Raw genomic sequence first — 21,445 nt, 5'->3', positions numbered from 1 at the left:
CTTCTAGCGCTTCTGACTACAGCACACCTTAAAATTAAAAAAACTTCGGGTTTTAAAATTAGTGTGGTTACGCGTAATTAGCGCTAGCAGAAGAGGGAGGGAATCTAAGGGAGGGAGCGCAGTGCTCCCTCCAGCGCTTCTGTTAGCGTAATTAGCGTATTTCGGAACGTTAATTTTTCAACTTCATTATTCGGAATCAGTACGTCCCAGAGAACCTTCGTAACGTTAATTTTTCAACTTCATCCGATTGACATGGGACCAACGGCATGTGACAAAGAGTGAAACATACAGGCTACATTTATTTGACGACAATGAGTTCCGACTTCCGACCTCGGTGGGATGACAGGCTGAGTCAACCCCCCTGGTGTGAAGGGGGAGGAGGAGGGGAGGGGGAAGAGAAGGGGAGGGGAACGAGGGGGAAGGGGATGGGAGGGGGGGAGGGGGAGGGGGAAGGGGGAGGGGGAGGGGGAAGGGGGAGGGGAGGGGGGGGAGGGGAAAGGGGGGGGAGGGGAGGGGCCCTTCTTCCCCTGGGCACCCCCGCACCCTTCCCTCCCCCCCTTCCCCTCCCCCCTCCCCCCTTCCCCCTCCCCCCCATTCCCCTCCCCTCCTCTTCCCCCTCCCCTCCTCCTCCCCCGCTTCCCCCTCCCCCCTCCCCCCCGTTCCCCTCCCCTCCTCTTCCCCCTCCCCTCCTCCTCCCACTCCCGTGCAAAGCCGGGTACCTCTGCTAGTTCTATATAAGGTCCCACAGTTGACAGTGAATGTCAGAACAGAAACTCTACCATGAAGTCCAAGGAACTGTCCGTAAAAGTCCGAGATAGAATTGTGAGGAGGAATAGATCTGGGGAAGGGTATAAAAATTTAAAGAGTGTTGAAAGTTCCCAAGAGCACAGTGAGCTCCATCATTAGGAAATGGAAAGAATATGGAAGTACCCAGACATTTCCTAGAGCTGACCATCCAAACAAATTGAGCAACCAGGCAAGAAGGACCTTGGTCAAGGAGCTGACCAAGAACCCAATGACCACTCTGACAGAACTACAGAGTGAACCTGCCGGAAGGCCACATTCTCTGCAGCACTTCACAAATCTAGGCTTTATTGGAGAGGGACCAAACGGAAGCCACTCCTGAGAAAAAGACACATGACAGCATGCCTGGAGTTTGCAAAAAAGCATGTTGAAAGACTCTGAGAGCATGAGGTAAAATATTACAAAGTCTGATGAGATGAAAATGGAACTCTTTGGCCTGAATGCAAAGCGCTACATATGGCAGAAACGGACCACAGCTCATCACCCATCTAACAACACCCCTATCATGAAGCATGGTAGTGGCAGCATCATGATATGGGGATGCTTTTCATTGGCAGGGACTGGGACACTTGTAAGGATAGAGGGAACAATCAATGGAGCCAAATACAGGGAATCCTTAGAGGAGAACCTGCTTCAGATTGCAAAGGATGTGAAACTGCAGTGAAGATTTACATTCCAACAGGTAAATGACCCCAAGCATACAGCCAATGCAACACTGGAATAGTTTCAGAACAAGACGTGAAAGTCTTTGAGTGGCACAGCCAAAGCCCAGATTTGAATCTCATCGAGAATCTGAAGAATTACTTGAAGATTACTGTTTACTGACGCTCCCTATCCAACTTAACCGAGCTAAAGCAAATCTGCAAGGAAGAATGTGAGAAACTCCCCATATCCAGAGGTGCAAAGCGGATACAGACATACCCAAGAAGACTCGAAGCTGTAATCGCTGCCAAAGGCTCTTCTATGAAGTATTGACTCAGGGGTTGAATACTTATGTAAATTAGATATTTCTTTGTTTCATTTTTTATTATTTTGGAAACATTTTTTAAATTCCACTTTTTGTTTGTAAAAATTACATGTGCCAACAAATCTCAATTTAATCCATTTTAAATTCAGGCTGTAACACACCAAAATGTGAAAAAAGTCAAAGGGTGTGAATACTTTCTGAAGGCAATATATATATATATACATACATACAAGTCCCCCCCATTTTAGGTAAGCATAAGTATTGGAACAGATTAACTTAAAGGAAATTAAAGTAGTATAATCAATATACTAAATAGCCGAACTGTGGTTTTTGATTGGACGGACGGACTTTGCATGTATGTATTAGTAAATTGGTGGGCGGACCATTGAAGGACTGCCTTACACCGATTGGCTGCACTTCTTCCTCGTCCACCATGTTCCTGTTTGGGTCGGCCAAAACCATCTGCGGAATCATTATACCGTATTCACAATCGTTATGCTTCCATTTCAGTTTTCCTTTCAGTGTAAATAAAGGATTATCAAATATATATCAAATGGTTGCAGCCGATAGCCACCACGGTCCTTGAGAAGGCCAAAGCATGAACGCGCATCAGGCTTTTGGCCTTCAGGCCTCGAACAACGTCTTTCTCTGAAGCGATCGTGTTGTTGTAAAGGTAAGGCAAGATAAAAAAAATGAGTTGGTGATCGTCCTTTTTTCTCAAAAGTTCGGGTCGGGAGGGAGGTTTTTATTTTTATTTTTTATTTTTTTTTCCTACTTTCCATTGAGTTTTGTTGACATGGAAAAATATGAAATAAAGACTCCTTTCTCCTCAAAATGATTTAATTTCTTCATTCATCTCACAGATTTACAGACATTGCCCAAATCTCTATGAAACACAGTGTTTGTGTGATTTTGGATGATGTTGAATGTCCTAGCTGAGCTTGGTAGCGAAAGGGCAAGACACCTGTACATGTATATACACCATGACATCGGAAAAACAGATAAACACCATGCCCTTGGCACCTTGGCACCCAAGTACAAAAAGCATCATCACGGGCAGCATTCATGAGGACACTAAAAACAGTTGGTCGACTATCGGGTTCCATCCTGTGATCCGTGGCCGTGTCTGCAGCCAACACAAATTTGAGAAATGAGCCAAGAGTCTTTGTCACATCAGAAACTTTGCAAGCTGGTGAAACTTTCGTCATGTCAGTTTTACTGGGGCCGGCGAATACTTTGACAAAAGTACCGCGTGTATCGTCAGGCAATGGCTCTCTGTCCCCATCATACTTGCCGTCTGAGAACTCTGCATAGAAGTCCGAGATTGTAACATCCAACTCGATATTGCACGCAAACCAGTCCTTCACCGTCTTGGAAGAGCCCTCACGGGCTATTGATGCGATCACAATAGGCATTTCAAGCCGATTCTATCACGAATCGATACAGATTTCAGCGGGAAAAATCTCACACAATAGCCGCCATGAATGGCTAACGTAAAATGGGTGAAGTTGCCTGAGGCACTTGCGACGCTCTGCGCAGCACGCACTGCGCATGCGGTGCAGAACGGCGCCAAATTTGACTGAAAAGATCGTTTTTGAATGATTTTTTTCAAAAAAAAAAATAAAAAAAGTTTCGGGTCGGGTGTGTTTCGTAGGGTCGGGCGGGGACGATCACCAACTCATTTTTTTTATCTTGCCTAATGTTGAGGTAATGTTTATTTTTCTCGGAAGATCGTGTTGTTGTTGGTGTTATGAAGTTGATGATGAGCTAATATTTCTTTTTCCAGAGCGATCCTGTTTTATCGGTTGTGGAGTTGTTGTTCTGACAGTATATTGAGTGATCGTGTTGTTGTTGTTGTTGTTAGGAAGTTAATGTGGAGATAATATTTCTTTTACCAGAGCAATCCTGTTAGAGGTGAGGGCGAGACTACCGGAAGTAAGCTGTAACACGTGCCCTTTCGTGGTTTGTTTTCAACGTATCCAATCACGTGACTGTTGTCGCGAAGGGTGCACTAACCGGAAGTTGCGTAGTTCCGCGGGGCGCGGGCGCCTATTGCAGGTATAGTTGTTGTTTAGAAGGTTTCCGGAGTGATTGTGTTGTTGGTGTTTTCGTGAAGATAATGCTCACGTACTGTTTATTTTTCCGGAGCGATCTCGTTATTGGAGGTGTCTGATACTATCATGTTGGTGTTGTTGCTTTGGTTGTGTTGCTTTGTCGTTGTTGTAACTTGTAATAGGTTGTGCAGAAGTTCAGTTTGTTGTAAAATGGCGATATTTACTGCTCCAAACAATCAGATTTTTTTCATCGAGATATTTGATAATGGGAACTGTTTCTTTTCAGGTCTCGTTTTATTGGTAGAGGGTGATCAGAACACTTATGTCTACCTGAGACGGAATCTAAATTTGTTGAGGACATAGCAATAATAACAAATTTGCCTTCACTGTTCCAATACTTCACTGTTCATTCACTGTTCCTTTCTGTATGTACACACATGCATTTCTACAGTTGAAAAAGGTACTTCCGGCTTAAAGGGTTCCGCAGTGGGCGGAGCCTGTGAAAGATAATTCAAATAAGCGTTACGCCTAGGTCCCCCGTCGGTGAAGTGATGTGAGTTGACAAAGTGGAAGACGCAAGGCGGCCATCTTGGATTTTGACGTGGCGACCCAATTTCCAATAGCGTTCTTCCTTATGCGTAGATACACCCACACACCAGATTAGAAGTTAGTAGTTCGTTTATTTTTCAAGATATTTCGCTCACAAGGTTCAGACATATATATGGTGGCGGCCATCTTGGATTTTGACGTGGCGACCCAATTTTCAATAGCGTTCTTCCTTATGCCTCGATACACCCACACACCGGATTAGAAGTTAGTAGTTCATTTATTTTTCAAGATATTCCGCTCACAAGGTTCAGACATTTACTTTTCAAGATATCGTGCTCACAAGGTTTAGATATGGCGACAGCCATCTTGGATTTTGACGTGGCGACCTAATTTTCAATTGGGTTCTTCCATATGCCCAGTTGCACCCACACACCAAATTAGAATTCGGTCCTTCGCTTACTTTTATAAAGATATTGCAGTGCACGCACGGACGCACGGACGCACACACGGACGGAGGGGAAAACCATAGTCCCCCTTTCGCTCCGCGGTGCGAAAACTATAGTCCCCCATTCGCTCCGCGGTGCGACGGGGGACAACAAGCAGCGTTAACCGTCACCCATTGCGGTCCACATGGTCAAGAATCTTGATGTGTTGCGGTGGATATTCTAGCGCCGTGTCATTCACCTGAAAATGTCCAGCAAACAGGCACGTCACTTCCTGTTTTATCATTCTCTTGACTTTCCTGCTGGTTAATATCATCTATCCCCTTTGCAGATGAACAAAGATTCAGATATCCAACTTGCAAATGCAGCCATCTTTGGGCGGTCCTCACTAACTTAAGCTACAAAGGGCAAGACAGCCTGCCCAGAACAGGTTGTACCCCGTATGTATAACAAGTGTACACCAAAATGTTCTGAATTACCGTGCATGTGCCTTCGGTTTCAATTTCATATTTGTCATTGAAACGTTTTCGCCACTTTTTTTGCTGTGCTTGCTTCCGGATTTTCCCCTACAAAAAGTAATCCCTGGATTTATTACTTGTGAAAATTAGACCAACTAGGTGTCAAATTACAGGTGTGATTACCTGTAATTCAAATTACAAATTACAGATAACAAGAGTATTCATAGTGGATTGCAGTCCGTTACTTTTGAATAATCTGATTACAGTTTGCAGCGTAAGAAGTAACATTTTACTCTCTGACTCTGCAAGTTGCTCATAACTTTAAACCAAAGTGATTCATCAGTTGAATTTCCCAAAATCAAAGGTTTCGCTGAAAAGGCCACCTGAGATGCATCCACTGATTCGAGCGAGGGGGAACTCGGGTTCCCCGTCACCCCTTTCTTTGGGGAACGTGGGAAAGCGGGAGAGGGAGTGGACACGTGCAAAATCAAATGTACCACTTAACCCCATAGAATAGTTCAGTAAAACATCGAAAACATTTTACTTCTCAAAATCTCACCCTGCAAAAACAGGAAAATCGTACCATTCGTTTATTCGCGGGATCCCATCATCTAGACTTCCCCATGTTGTGGATGCCTCCCATTTTGCCCTTCACCCCACCCCGGCCTTCCTCATCTTGGCGTTCTTACTCTGATATAGTAGATATAGTTCCGCCTGATACAAAACTTGTTCTCCATTTCCGCATTTATAAATCTTTATCTGCTCAAAGGAAAAAGTAATACAAAAAGGGGGAAAAAAAGGAAAAAAAAGTAATAAAAAAAAGGAAAAGGTTCAAAGGTCGCAAAGGTCTTCAAAAAAAAGGTCTCCAATAAAAAAATTGAAAAAAAAAGAAAAAGAAAAGGTCTCAAAGGAAAAGGTAATACATTGTTCAAAACATTGGAAAACCATTGATTTGCTGCTTCGTTCTCAAACATAAAAGTTCCCTTTACTCCATCATCCACCCACCCAACTGAAACAAGAGTGCAATTGTCATAAATAATAACTCCATCCTATTTCGAACACCAAACTAACAATGTATAATTTAGCGATGGAACAACCAGTCAGTGAGCCCTTGGCTTCCTGGTGTCAATACATTTTACTCTTGCATCTGCTTCACTAACAACTCTCAGCTTCACCGTTAAAGATACAATCAATCAGATTGTCTTTGGCCACAAATACTATCGTTGGGAAGGGACTACTGCTGGACATGTGGTTGCATTGACAAACACCACAAATACACCAAGTACTACAGCAGCTGCTCCAAGTGACCTTCAAATGGATTTATTTGAAAAAAAAAAAAACCCCAAAAAACATTTTGTGTGATGGAGACAGGTAAATGGGGCAGAGGGGTTTTACCCTTGTAGTTGTGCACTTCAATTGGTAGTGATGTGTTTCTGCAGAAAGCCAATGTGAATGCGCAAAAACGGCACAAGCGCCGACAACTACCAGAGCTCAATCTGACAAGGGAGCGAAACGAATAAAGGTGTAGGTAATGTAGGCCGGCAAGATGGCCCACAGGTACACACACTCGCCTCTAACCTGTTGGGATGTCGACCCAGCTATAAAGTACCATCCCGGTGTTTTACAGGCAGAGTGATTCATCAATGTGTGTGCCGTGCCGAGAATGGACGTTCAATTTGGGCGTCCCATCCGTCGGTATTCGTTGGTGGACGTTAAAGACCCCCACAGTGTCCTTCGCGAAGAGTTGGTGAACTAGCGCCGGCACCATGGGCAAATTTCAAAATCCTGCCCTGACCTACAGAGGGCATTGCATCAGCGGAACAGCCACGCCCCTAAAGCACGTGATACTTACAAAAGAAGAAGAAGAAGCAGCGGAGGAAGAAGCCTTCCCAAGATTCTTGTGAAAAAATCATTGCGAAATAAAAAAGGTGACAGTCTGTAGTCTGACCCAGTTCCGTCGCAAATCAAAAAGACTTCATGTACTTTGTGCAGGGCTGTTTCAAAATGTTCATGGTACAAGATACTCACAAGAATCCGAGTCACAGCAAATGACAAATAAATAAATAAACAAACAAGGTTCTCCATTTCCGGTCTCCTACATTGTACTTGGGACGCGACATCAAATGTTCAAGGTACTTGTACAGGGCTGTTCAAAATGTTCAAGGTCCAAGATACTCACAATAATCCGAGTCACAGCAAATAAGAAATAAATAAATAAACAAACAAGGTACTTGTACAGGGCTGTTCAAAAGGTTGAAGGTACAAGATACTCACAAGAATCCGAGTCACAGCAAATGACAAATAAATAAATAAACAAACAAGGTACTTTGTGCAGGGCTATTTCAAAAGGTTGAAGGTACAAGATACTCACAAGAATCCGAGTCACAGCAAATAACAAATAAATAAACAAACAAGGTACTTGTACAGGGCTGTTCAAAATGTTCAAGGTCCAAGATACTCACAAGAATAAATAACAAATAAATAAATAAACAAACAAGGTACTTGTACAGGGCTGTTCAAAATGTTCAAGGTACAAGATACTCACAAGAATCCGAGTCACAGCAAATAACAAATAAATAAACAAACAAGGTATTTGTACAGGACTGTTCAAAATGTTCAAGGTACAAGATACTCACAAGAATCCGAGTCACAGCAAATAACAAATAAATAAATAAACAAGCAAGGTACTTGTACAGGGCTTTTCAAAATGTTCAAGGTACAAGATACTCACAAGAATCGGATTCACAGCAAATAACAAATAAATAAATAAATAACCAAGGTACTTGTACAGGGCTGTTCAAAATGTTCAAGGTCCAAGATACTCACAAGAATCCGAGTCACAGCAAATAATAAATAAATAAACAAACAAGGTACTTGTACAGGGCTGTTCAAAATGTTCAAGGTCCAAGATACTCACAAGAATCCGAGTCACAGCAAGTAACAAATAAATAAACAAACAAGGTACTTGTACAGGGCTGTTCAAAATGTTCAAGGTACAAGATACTCACAAGAATCGGATTCACAGCAAATAACAAATAAATAAATAAATAACCAAGGTACTTGTACAGGGCTGTTCAAAATGTTCAAGGTCCAAGATACTCACAAGAATCCGAGTCACAGCAAGTAACAAATAAATAAACAAACAAGGTACTTGTACAGGGCTTTTCAAAATGTTCAAGGTACAAGATACTCACAAGAATCGGATTCACAGCAAATAACAAATAACAAATAAATAAATAAATAACCAAGGTACTTGTACAGGGCTGTTCAAAATGTTCAAGGTCCAAGATACTCACAAGAATCCGAGTCACAGCAAGTAACAAATAAATAAACAAACAAGGTACTTGTACAGGGCTGTTCAAAATGTTCAAGGTCCAAGATACTCACAAGAATCCGAGTCACAGCAGATAACAAAGAAATAAATAAACAAACAAGGTACTTGTACAGGGCTGTTCAAAATGTTCAAGGTACAAGATACTCACAAGAATCCGAGTCACAGTAAATAACAAATAAATAAATAAACAAACAAGGTTCTTGTGCAGGGCTGTTCAAAATGTTCAAGGTACAAGATACTCACAAGAATCCGAGTCATAGCAAATGACAAATAAATAAATAAACAAACAAGGTACTTGTACAGGGCTGTTCAAAATGTTCAAGGTACAAGATACTCACAAGAATCCGAGTCACAGCAAATGACAAATAAATAAATAAACAAACAAGGTACTTGTGCAGGGCTGTTCAAAATGTTCAAGGTACAAGATACTCACAAGAATCCGAGTCACAGCAAATAACAAATAAATAAATAAACAAACAAGGTACAACCTTGAGGCATACACATAAAGAAATAAACAAATAAAATTTATTTATTTATTTCTTCCTAATTCCAAACTTCGCAAACACAAAATGTCGTCGACGTGTCTTGGACTATCGTCTGTATCGCGAGTATATCGTTTGTGTGGAACTTCTTGAACCGCCCTCGTAGTTTCACAGGTGAGAACCGAGCCGGTCAACAATCCTGAGCACCAATTATTGCAAAATGCGAAACGATACCTGCAAAGGACCAAAAGGTTCATTGATCGTTGATTCAAACAGTTGGTTCGTTGATCAAAACAGTTGTATCCATGAAAACAAAGACTATTCGCAAATCGACCTTTAATAGAGGTTTTTATTTTTCGAATATTTCCAATAAATTGCAATATATTCAACTTTGAATTGATCGATGAACTTTTGGTGGTGTGTGTGTGTGTGTGTGTGTGTGTGTGTGTGTGTGTGTGTGTGTGTGTGTGTGTGTGTGTGTGTGTGTGTGTGTTTCCATATAAAGCGGTCTTCACTCGAATCCTCAGATATTCCAAGTTGGAAGTTTCCAAATGGAATCGCAAATCATTTGTGAAGCGACAGTGCGTTTGTACAACAGTTTGTTGTCCATGTTGGCGCGATGAACCTTGGGACGCGACATCAAACCCTTAGCCACAGACACGCTTCGTCACCAAAGCTGTCTGTTTGGCCCCCTGCGCGACACAGATAAGGGCAGCGACGAGCTGGAGATGCGGGAAACGTCCATTTTAACCGCCTTTGCATCCCCGCCGAGGCACGCTGTCATCGCCGGAGCAGTGTCCCAGCCACGCTTGGGAAAATAAAGGGATATCGGGATTCGGGAATAATGAAAAATTAAAATGGAATGTCGCCTTTCAAAAACCCTGAATTCAAGCCCTTCAAACTCCGGACGCGGCCCGGTTTGCTACGGACAGCAATGCCAGTGGAAAGTGCCCACAGGAGCCGAGCGCCGGACCGATAGTCATCTGTCGCTAAATCTTCAATTTCCGAACGGGCGCACGTTTCCTTTGAGCGAGAAACGGAATTTATATTGTTCGTGTTTTGCTGCTTTCAGCGGACTCGAGGCGCCCGCGTCGTCGTGGCCCGTGCGGCGCGAGTTGCGGGAGCGCACGAGCCGGGACGCGTTTCGCGAACAGCGGGGACCGCGAGCTCGTTCCGCCGATAGGGCGCACCCGGCGCGCTCGCCCCGATTGCGCGGCTCCTTCATATAGCGATCGTGCCGTTCGGGTTCGTACACTTGATGCAATACACGCGCACGCTCCTGTCCTATGGACGGACGCTCGAGGTTTCAGGTCGGATACCCGACGCATGGCCCGTTGGGAGTGCGGACGCGAAGAACCCGCCGCGGGACGTCGACTCCCTGGTCGGTGCATCGCAATATAGATCGACACGGTCGGCATTGTGAACGGGAACCGTATAATCTATAAATTGTAATAGCAATATCCGACTCTCAGCGCAAGGAAATGCCTGGTGTAGCTTATAAGAGGTTTCAAAAACAACAAAACGACTCCATCGGTTAAAACAACAACGATTCGTCTCTGCCCGGGTCTTCCGACGACGACTATGCTTAAAATAAAAGGAAAGAACCGTAACCGTTTCCAAATACCTAAGGCCGGTGGCACCAAGCGTGTACTATAATTATATATATATATATATATATATAATTATATATATTGAGTACAGTATATGTGACGATGTGCATTTTGATGGATCATTAGACCTGCGTACGTAAATAAATAGATGTGATTATGTCGATTTCCTCCAGTACACCGTGGGCCTGAATGTGGATCCTTGAGAATCGAGTCAGGGTTATTCGGACATACAAGGGCCGTTCAAAAAATTCTCGGACCGTCGTACGTACTCAACGACGATGCCACAAACACCAATGTTTTGCTTATTTTGCCAAATACGAGTTTGGATGATTAATGGTGGGAGGGGGGGATTATTCCCGTCCTGTAATCATATACTGTATTGAGTGAATGTATTTTTTAATATTTCGAGAACGTTGTGGTTCTTAGATTGTTGTGCGTGTCTCATTCCGAGAACATTTTGAACGGCCTTTTTGGCCGGGCAGGTTCGCCGAGTACACCTGTGGAATCTTATTGCAGGTTAGGGCCGCGGAGGTCCTTCCGCACGAGTTCAGAACGTGTCCCAAACTTCCCAGTTTTCTTTTCACTCCCCCCAACCCACAAGCAAGCGTAAGTACCGAACACGCGGTTAGAAAATGTCGATTGCTTTCTTTTATAACTTTGTCAACAACACCGAGCGCAACTCTAAGCAATTACAGCGACCGCATGAAAGAAGCTTAAAAGGCTTAGCGGATTCTCAGAAACCACGTCTGGTGTGTACCAGGGGAGGTTGGGGGAAGAGGGGGGGAGGAGGGTTACCAAGTTTTGATTATTTCATCGTCATCATAGCGGGTAGGGACAGCAGCACGCGGAAAAAGCGGCGGCGTGCGGGTAGGGCCGGCGGCAGCGGGAAAATCAGCGGCGTGGGGGTAGGGCCGGCGTCACGCGGGAAAAGCGACAGCGTGCGGGTAGTGCCGGCGGCACACAGGAAAAGCGGCGGCGTGTGGGTAGGACCGGCGGAACATGGGAAGAGCGGCAGTGTGCGGGTAGGGGCACGCGGGAAAAGCGGCGGCGTGTGGATAGGGGCACATGGGGAAATCGGCTGCGTGTGGGTAGGGCCGGCGGCACGTGGGAAAACGGCAGCGTGCGGGTAGAGCCGGCGGCACGAGAGAAAAGTGGCTGCGTGCGGGTAGGGCCGGCGGCACACAGGAGAATCGGCGGCGTGCGGGTAAGGCCGGCGTCACACGGGAAAAGCGGTGGCGGGTGGGTAGGGCCAGCGGCACGTGGGAAAATCGGCGACGTGCGGGTAGGGCTGGCGGCACGCGGGAAAATTGGTGGCGTGCGGGTAGGGCCTGCGGCACGCGGGAAAACGGCAGCATGCGGGTAGGCCTGGCGGTACGCAGGAAAAGCGGCAACATGCGGATAGGACCGGCGGCACGCGGGAAAAGCGGCGGTGTGTGGGTAGGGGCACGCGGGAAAAGCGGCGGCGTGTGGGTAGTGGGCAAGTAGGAAAATCGGCGGCGTGTGAATAGGGCTGGCGGCATGCGGAAAAAGTGGCGGCGTGCGAGTAGGGCCGGCGGCACTCGTGAAAAGCGGCGGCGTGCGGGTAGGGCATGCGGCACGGGGGAAAACGGCAGCGTGCGGGTAGAGCTGGCGGCACGCGGGAAAAGCAGCAGTTTGTGGGGAGGTGCACACAGGAAAATCGGCGGCATGTGGGTAGGGCCGGCGGAACGCGGGAAAAGTGGCGGCGTGCGGGTAGGGCACGCGGGAAAAGCGGCAGAGTGTGGGTAGGGTCGGCGGCACGCGGGATGAGTGGTGGCATGCGGATAGGGTCGGCGGCACGTGGGAAGAGCGGCGGCATGCGGATTGGGTCGGCGGCACATGGGAAGAGCAGCAGCGTGCGGGTATGGTCTGCGGCACGCAGGAAGCGTGGTAGCGTGCGGGTAGGGTCGGCAGCACACGGGTAGAGCGGCAGCATACGGGTATGGTCGGCGGCATGCAGGAAGAGCGGAGGTGTGCAGGTAGGGCCGGTGGTGTGTGGGTAGGGTCAGCAGCACACAGGAAGAGGTGTGGCATACAGATAGGGTCAGCGGCACACGGGAAGAGCGATAGCGTGCGGGTAGGGTCGGCGGCACACAGGAAGAGCGGCAGCATGCGGGTAGGGTCGGCGGCACACAGGAAGAGCGGCAGCGTACGGGTATCGTCGGTGGCACGGGGAATGCGGTAGCGTGAGGGTAGAGTCGGCGGCACGCGGGAAGAGCGGCAGTGTACGGTTATGGTCGGCGGCATGTGGGAAGAGCGGTAGCGTGCGGTTAGGGTTGGCGGCATGCGGGTGAGAGCGTAGTGTGTGGGTAGGGTCGGGGGCACACGGGAAGAGCGGCAACATACGGGAATGGTCGGTGGCATGCGGGAATAGCGGTAGCGTGTGGGTATGGTTGGCGGCACGCGGGAAGGGCGGCAGTGTTCGGGTATGGTCGGCGGCACGCGGGAAGAGCGGCAGCGTTCGGGTATGGTCGGCGGCACGCGGGAAGAGCGGCGGCATGCGGGTAGGGTCGGCTGCGCAAGGGAAAGGTCGACGAGATGCGGGTAGGGTCAGCGGTGTGCGGGTATGGTCAGTGGCATAGGGGTAGGGCCAGCGGCGTGTGGGTAGAGTCAGCGGATCGCAGTTAGGGTCTAAAGTGCACGGTAGGGTTGGTGGCATGTGGATAGTGTCGGTAGTGGCTGGGTAGGGTCGGTAGCGCATGGGTAGGGTTGGTGGCGCGTGGGTAGAGTCGGTAGTGGACAGGTAGGGTTGGTAGTGGGCAGATAGGGTCGGTAGTGGGTAGATAGGGTCGGTAGCGCATGGGTAGGGTCGGTAGTGGGTGGGTAGGGTCGGCAGCGCGCGGGTAGGGTCGGCAGCGCATGGGTAGGGTTGGTAGTGGGTGGATAGGGTCGGTAGTGGGCGGGTAGGGTCGGCGGCACACGGGTAGGGTCGGCGGCGTGCGGGTAGGGTCGGCGACGCATGGATAGGGTCGGCAGCGCACGGGTAGGGTCGGTAGTGGGCGGGTAGAGTCGGTAGTGGGCGGGTAGAGTCAGCAGCGCACGGGTAGGGTCGGTAGTGGGCGAGTAGGGTCGGCAGCGCAAGGGTAGGGTCGGTAGTGGGCGAGTATGGTCGGCAGCGCACGGGTAGGGTCGGTAGTGGGCGCGTAGGGTCGGTAGTGGGCGAGTAGGGTCGGTAGTGGGCGGGTGGGGTCGGCGGCGCGCGGGTAGGGTCGGCAGCGCGCGGATGTGAGTTATCGATCCGCTTAATCGCGACGTTCATTACGGGGAGAATAATATGAATTTGTGGGTTGACATAGGGGCGGTTTTAGGGGACAGGCGGGGGCTTCCCTGCCCGGGAGGAAGGGGGGGAGGTCGGGGGTGGATCGTGAAGTAAGAAATGCCGAATACCCATCCGTCAATTGTCAGCAATGAGTGCAGGGGTTGGGGTGGGGGAGGATGGAGGAGGGAAGAGGGGGTCGAGGAGCAGAAAGCTGCGTGAGCAGTGACTTCGTCCCAATGGGAGAGCGGATTTTCTAGAATACCGCTTCACCATGGAGAATCCCGTCAGAATAGCATTTGCTTCTCACCGACAAGTTCATATTCAACCTAATTCTCTACACTAAAGTTCACTTACTGGCAGATGACGTCGTGCCTACGTCACATTTTGTTTTTAAAAGTTTATAACTGAAAGAGGAGTTATGCATCACAGCCGTGTTTCGCCATTTGTTTGCTTTCCTTGAATATCTGATAAATATGTAATGATTCCTTAAATATGTGTCCACGTTGTCGTTGTCACAGCAATGAAATTGATCTAAATTGCTGCAGGTAACCCCGGGAGGTAACCTGGTCGTACTTAAACACTTAAACTTTTTTTTGTGTTTCACTTAAACTTCTTGTTTTGCTTAAACTGTTTTTTATTGTTGTTTAAAGACTATAACGGACTTACTGATGACCCCTGAGACATGCGATGAACGAAACGCTGCCTTGTGTGGACAATACACTGAGTGCAGGAATGGCTTACCATAGATGATTCCAGGAATATCGAGTTTATAATCTATTATGAAGGAAGGTATGTAGCCTTCCAGAACCTGTGACCATCATTTAATAAACACAGGTATTTGTTTCTCCTGTGACATCATTAAATCGCCTTAAACTCACAACACTTGGTTATTTGTATAATCGGGAAAAATATACAATTCTGCAAAAGGTGAAGTCAGGTAACACGTAATATCAATTGGCATCCAGTTCGTCAAGGTGTCATGAACCCTTATCACGCTCTCAGAGAAGGTCTCCATGAGACGAGACCACGACTCATTGGAAGTATATATTTGGTGAAGGCCGGGTATTGTGACATCACAAACAATGCACTTTATATCAAAAATAACACCCTTGATGTCATAAACAAACCACCTCATCTAACAAAAATAACCTTTATGGTCTGAACAATGCATTTCACGTCATAAACAATAAACTCACTCTATGTCACATACAATAAACCTTGTGCTTTTTGCACTCACTGAGTCACTCTGTCACAAACGATACACTCAAGCTATGTCACAAACAATAGTCACTGTCACAAACAATAAACCTTAGGCTATGAAAGGATATGAGCAATGCACTCCCTCAGTCACTCTATGTCACAAACAACACACTCAATCTATGTCAAAAACAATACACTCACTCTGTGTCACAAACAATAAACCTTGTGCTATGAACAATGCACCCGCTCACTCACTCAATGTCACAAAAATACAATCAATACATTCAATCCATGTCATAAAAAAATTAATAAGTCGATATCACAAACAATACACTCACTCTTTGCCATGAGCAATACACTCACACAATGCTAAAAACAATAAACTCACTCAATGTCACAAACAATAAACTCAATCTATGTCACAAACAATACACTAACTCCATATCATGAACAATACACTCACGCTATACCATGAAAAATCCACTCACTCTATGCCACAAACAAGGCACTCACTCTTGCCACCGACAATAAACTCAATCTATGTCACAAACAATGTACTCGATCAATGTCAAGCAATACACTCACTCCATATCACGATCAATACACAAGCTCGATGTCACAAAAAAATCCACTCACTCTATGCCACAAACAATACACTCACTCTATGCCACAAACAATACACTCATTCTATGCCACAAACAATACAGTCACTCTATGCCACAAACAATACACTCACTTCATGCCATAAACAAAACACTCGACCTTTGTCAAAAATAATACACTCAATCCATGTCACAAACAATACACTCAATCTGGGTCATGAACAATACACTCAATCTGGGTCATGAACAATTCACTCATTCTGTCACAACGAATACACTTGCTCGATGTCACAAACGATTCACTCAATATATACCATAAACAATACACTCATTCTTTTCAATGAACGATACACTCACTCTATCTTACCAACAATAAACCTTACGTCACTAACAATGCACTCACTCAATCACTCTATGTCACCAACTGAACTCACATTATGGTACAAACAATACATTGACTCCATATCACGGACAATTCACTCTATGCCACAAACAATGCACTCAATCTATGTCATGGAAATTATACTCAATCTATGTCACAAACACTAGACTCACTCTCTGCCACAAACAATACACTAAATTTATGTCACAAACAATACACTCAATCTATGTCACAAACAATGCACTCAATCGATGTCACGGAAATTATACTCAATCTATGTCACAAACACTAGACTCACTCTCTGCCACAAACAATACACTAAATTTATGTCACAAACAATACACTCAATCTATATCACGAACAATACACTCACTCGATGACATAAACAACACAATCACATTCTGCCATGGACAAAAGACTCAATCTATGACAGAAGCAATAAATTCACTCTATGTCACAAACAATAAACCTTATACAATATACGTGTAGTTCGGCGGCGTACGGGTAGGGCCGGCGTCACATGGGTAGGGTCAGCTACGCAAGGGAAACGTCGACAGGATGTGTGTAGGTCTGACAACACGTGGGTAGGCTCGCCGGCACCACTCAACAAGTCACAGGCAATACACTCACTCAGTGTCACAAACAATAAACCTCATGCCATGAACACAACACTCACTCATTGTCACAAACAATACACCCACTCTATGTCACAAACAATACACTCAATCTGTGCCATGAACAATGCCATGACTCTATATCACAAACAATACACTCAATCTGTGCCATTAACAATGCCATGACTCTATATTACAAACAATACACTCAATCTGTGCCATGAACAATGCCATGACTATATGTCATAAACAATACACTCAATCTGTGCCATGAACAATGCCATGACTCTAAATCACAAACAATACACTCAATCTGTGCCATGAACAATGCCATGACTATATGTCACAAACAATACACTCAATCTGTGCCATGAACAATGCCATGACTATATGTCACAAACAATACACTCACTCTATGTCACAAACAATACACTCAATCTGTGCCATGAACAATGCCATGACTATATGTCACAAACAATACACTCACTCTATGTCACAAACAATACACTCAATCTGTGCCATGAACAATGCCATGACTATATGTCACAAACAATACACTCACTCTATGTCACAAACAATACATTCAATCTGTGCCATGAACAATGCCATGACTATATGTCACAAACAATACACTCACTCTATGTCACAAACAATACACTCAATCTGTGCCATGAACAATGCCATGACTATATGTCACAAACAATACACTCAATCTGTGCCATGAACAATGCCATGACTATATGTCACAAACAATACACTCACTCTATGTCACAAACAATACACTCAATCTGTGCCATGAACAATGCCATGACTACATGTCACAAACAATACACTCACTCGATATCACAAACAATAAACCTTATGCCATGAACAATACACTCACTCGATATCACAAACAGGACACTCACTCGATATCACAAACAATATACTCACTCTATGTCACAAACAATACACTCAATCTGTGCCATGAACAATGCCATGACTACATGTCACAAACAATACACTCACTCGATATCACAAACAATAAACCTTATGCCATGAACAATACACTCACTCGATATCACAAACAGGACACTCACTCGATATCACAAACAGTACACTCACTCGATATCACAAACAATAGACTCACTCGATATCACAAACAGTACACTCACTCTATATCACAAACAATACACTCAAACTGTGCCATGAACAATGCCATGACTATATGTCACAAACAATACACTCACTCGATATCACAAACAATAAACCTTATGCCATGAACAATACACTCACTCGATATCACAAACAGGACACTCACTCGATATCACAAACAGGACACTCACTCGATATCACAAACAGTACACCCACTCTATGTCACAAACAATACACTCAATCTGTGCCATGAACAATGCCATGACTCTATGTCACAAACAATACACTCACTCGATATCACAAACAGGACACTCACTCGATATCACAAACAATGCACTCACTCGATATCACAAAGAGGACACTCACTCGATATCACAAACAATACACTCACTCTATGTCACAAACAATAAACCTTATGCCATGAACAATACACTCATTCGTTGCCACGAACAACACACTCACTGTATGTCACAAACGATACACTCATTCTGTGCCACAAACAATACACTCACTCTATGTCACTAAAAATACACTCTCTCTATACCACAAACAATACACTCACTCTATGTCACTAAGAATACAGTCTCTCTATACCATGAACAACACACTCACACTATGCCATGAAGAACACACTATATGCCACGAAAAATACACTCATTCTATGTCACAAACAATACACTCACTCTGTGTCACAAACAATACACTCACTCTGTCATATACAATACACTCAATCTTTGTCACATACAATACACTCTATGTCACATACAATACACTCTATGTCACATACAATACACTCACTCCATGTCACATACAATACACTCACTCTATGTCACATACAATACACTCACTCCATGTCACATACAATACACTCACTCTATGTCACATACAATACACACTCTCTATGTCACATACAATACACTCACTCTATGTCATGTAGAATACTCTCACTCCATGCCAAATACAATACACTCACTCTATGTCACATACAATACACACTCTCTATGTCACATACAATACACTCACTCTATGTCACGTAGAATACTCTCACTCCATGCCACGAACAATACACTCATTCTATGTCAAAAACAATACACTCACTCTGTCATATACAATACACTCAATCTTTGTCACATACAATACACTCTATGTCACATACAATACATTCACTCCATGTCACATACAATACACTCAGTCGATGTCACATACAATACACTCACTCTATGTCACATACAATACACTCTATGTCACATACAATACATTCACTCCATGTCACATACAATACACTCACTCGATGTCACATACAATACACTCACTCTATGTCACATACAATACACACTCTCTATGTCACATACAATACACTCACTCTATGTCACGTAGAATACTCTCACTCTATGTCACAAACAATACACTCACTCTGTCATATAAAATACACTCAATCTTTGTCACATGCAATACACTCTATGTCACATACAGTACACTCACTCGATGTCACATACAATACACTCACTCTATGTCACGTATAAAACTCTCATTCTATGTCACATACAATACTCTCACTCTATGTCACATACAATACACTCACTCCATGTCACGTATAATACTCTCACTCTATGTCACGTACAATACACTCATTCTATGTCACGAACAATACACTCACTCCATGTCACATACAATACACTCACTCTTTGTCACATACAATGCTCTCACTCTATGTCACGTAGAATACTCTCACTCTATGTCACAAACAATACACTCACTCTATGTCACGAACAATACACTCACTCTTTTTTACGAACAATACACTTACTCTACTTCGCAGACAACATATTATATATCACAAACAATGTAGTTTATGAATCACGCAATTTGTTTAACAAATAAAGCTCTTTCATAATAGGAACATACATTATATGACGTGAACAAAACGGCTACATTTGTGTCCAAATGTTTAGAAGCTGTGACTTATGGACAAGACAGACGGTGCTGGCAGGGGAGCTCGTACTGTTGTGTTATCGCGTTTGAGCTAACATCTCTGGGCTCGATCTCCGACCAGGCTATGCACTGTCATCCTGGACATTCTTAGGTGAATATGGTGCACCGAGGTGCTGCGCAGGAGTCTTGGTGTTGGGGTGGGGAAGGAGAGGCAAGGGGAGTATTGCACCCTGGGACTTTGGCCAACTATGTCGCATAAGGATCGTGTAGGGTGACGAGTGCAGGGTGATGAGTGTCAAGTGCTTCTTGCAGCACCCTCATAACATCCCCCATATTTATGTCCTTTATACAATATGATATCTGCCTCATCTATCCATCTCATAGACCTATAATTGTACATCAATTATATGAAATGTGCTTGTATACAATTGTTTATCATATTCTGAGCCCACGTCTTTACAGAGACGCAAAGTGCAGCCAAGGAATGTGCAAAGGTCGTAGGAAATTGGTGCATTTTAAGGCATAGAAGGCGCACAAGTTGGTTATCACAGACGCAGAGAAGGTTAAAAAAATCTCGGGAATCCCCGATTCAGGTGCGATGAGCAACACGTACCGCTTCGGTGCGGAGATCACGCGAAGTACATGGGTGAAGCATCCCGGGGCCGACCTGGGGAACCGGGTCTCTCGGCCCGTTGGCACACGGCGGCGAGGCGCTCGCAGCGCGCTTTGTACGCGTCCCTCTCACGGGCGAGCCGCGCCAGCTCGACCCGCAGGTTCTCCACCTGCCGCTGCAGGTCCGTCTTCTCGTTCTCCAGCAGATGCCGCTGCTGCACGCGCTTATGGCGGCACGATTGCGCGTAGCCGCGATTCTTGAGCGTGCGCCGCTTCTGCTTGAGCCGGAGAACCTCCTCTTTGCTGAAACCACGAAGTTGCCGGTTCAGCTCCCTCACCGACATGGACACGAGTTGATCGTCCGTGAAGCGATCGTCCACCTGCACCGAGTGCGAATGCGCGCCGGGACCTTGCGCGTGCGGGTGGTGCACGTGTACGTGCGGGTGGTGCGGGTGATGCGCGTGAGGCGCCCCAGGATGCTGCTGCTCCGCGTGGTCCTCGTGATGCTGCTGATGGTGGTTAAGGCCGTGGTGGTGGTGATGCGCCGCGGAAAGCTCGTCGTGCAGGTACACGTGCGGGTGCGGCGCGCCCGTGCGGAATCCTTCAAACCCGTGCATGGAGGCTCCGTGCTGAGCACTGATGAGCGCCTCGACCGCATCCTCGGGGGTCAGACCCAAGGCGTCGGCGGTCATCTGCTGTTGCTGCGCCGGATGCGGCCCGTGAGGGTGCTGCTGCTGTTGCTGGTGGTGCTGATGGTGCTGCTCCTGCTGATGCTGCGGCTGCTGCGCGCCGTAGCCGTTCATCCAGTAAAACTCCTCCAGGTGACCCCTCGTGTCCGTCCCGGGGCTGAGGCTCGGCGACGAGGGCACGGAACTGCACGGAGTCGAAGAGATGGAGCCTAAACGGATGCAGCCACCGCGGGGTGGAGATCCGGCACCCGGATGCTCCGATGCACCGACGAGCGTCACTTCGCCGGCGCTTGCGGCCATTG

At 45.9% G+C, this 21,445-nt stretch overlaps 1 protein-coding gene across 3 annotated transcripts in view; it reads right to left on the bottom strand.

The window, feature by feature from the left end:
• The window catches only part of LOC137434053 (transcription factor MafB), a 135,346-nt gene that overhangs the window by 113,583 nt on the left and 318 nt on the right, over positions 1-21,445 (bottom strand). For 2 of the 3 annotated variants that reach the window (XR_010985779.1, XM_068126685.1), the window contains exon 1: positions 20,456-21,445. This exon is cut by the window's right edge and continues 318 nt beyond it. Coding sequence is in view for 2 of the 3 variants with exons in the window: in XM_068126685.1 (XP_067982786.1) it covers positions 20,472-21,445 (974 nt within the window). In the remaining variant the exon portion in view is untranslated. Of the gene's footprint in view, positions 1-9,308; positions 9,326-20,455 lie in introns of those variants that run through there. The other variant, XM_068126686.1, reaches the window with a different exon arrangement.

The sequence above is a fragment of the Myxine glutinosa genome, chromosome 10 (genome assembly GCF_964187855.1).
Source record: "Myxine glutinosa chromosome 10, kmMyxGlut1.1, whole genome shotgun sequence".
Classification (NCBI taxonomy): Eukaryota; Metazoa; Chordata; class Myxini; order Myxiniformes; family Myxinidae; genus Myxine; species Myxine glutinosa.
The sequence above is the reverse complement of the archived record's forward strand: the minus strand, read 5'-3'. Positions and strand labels throughout refer to the sequence as shown.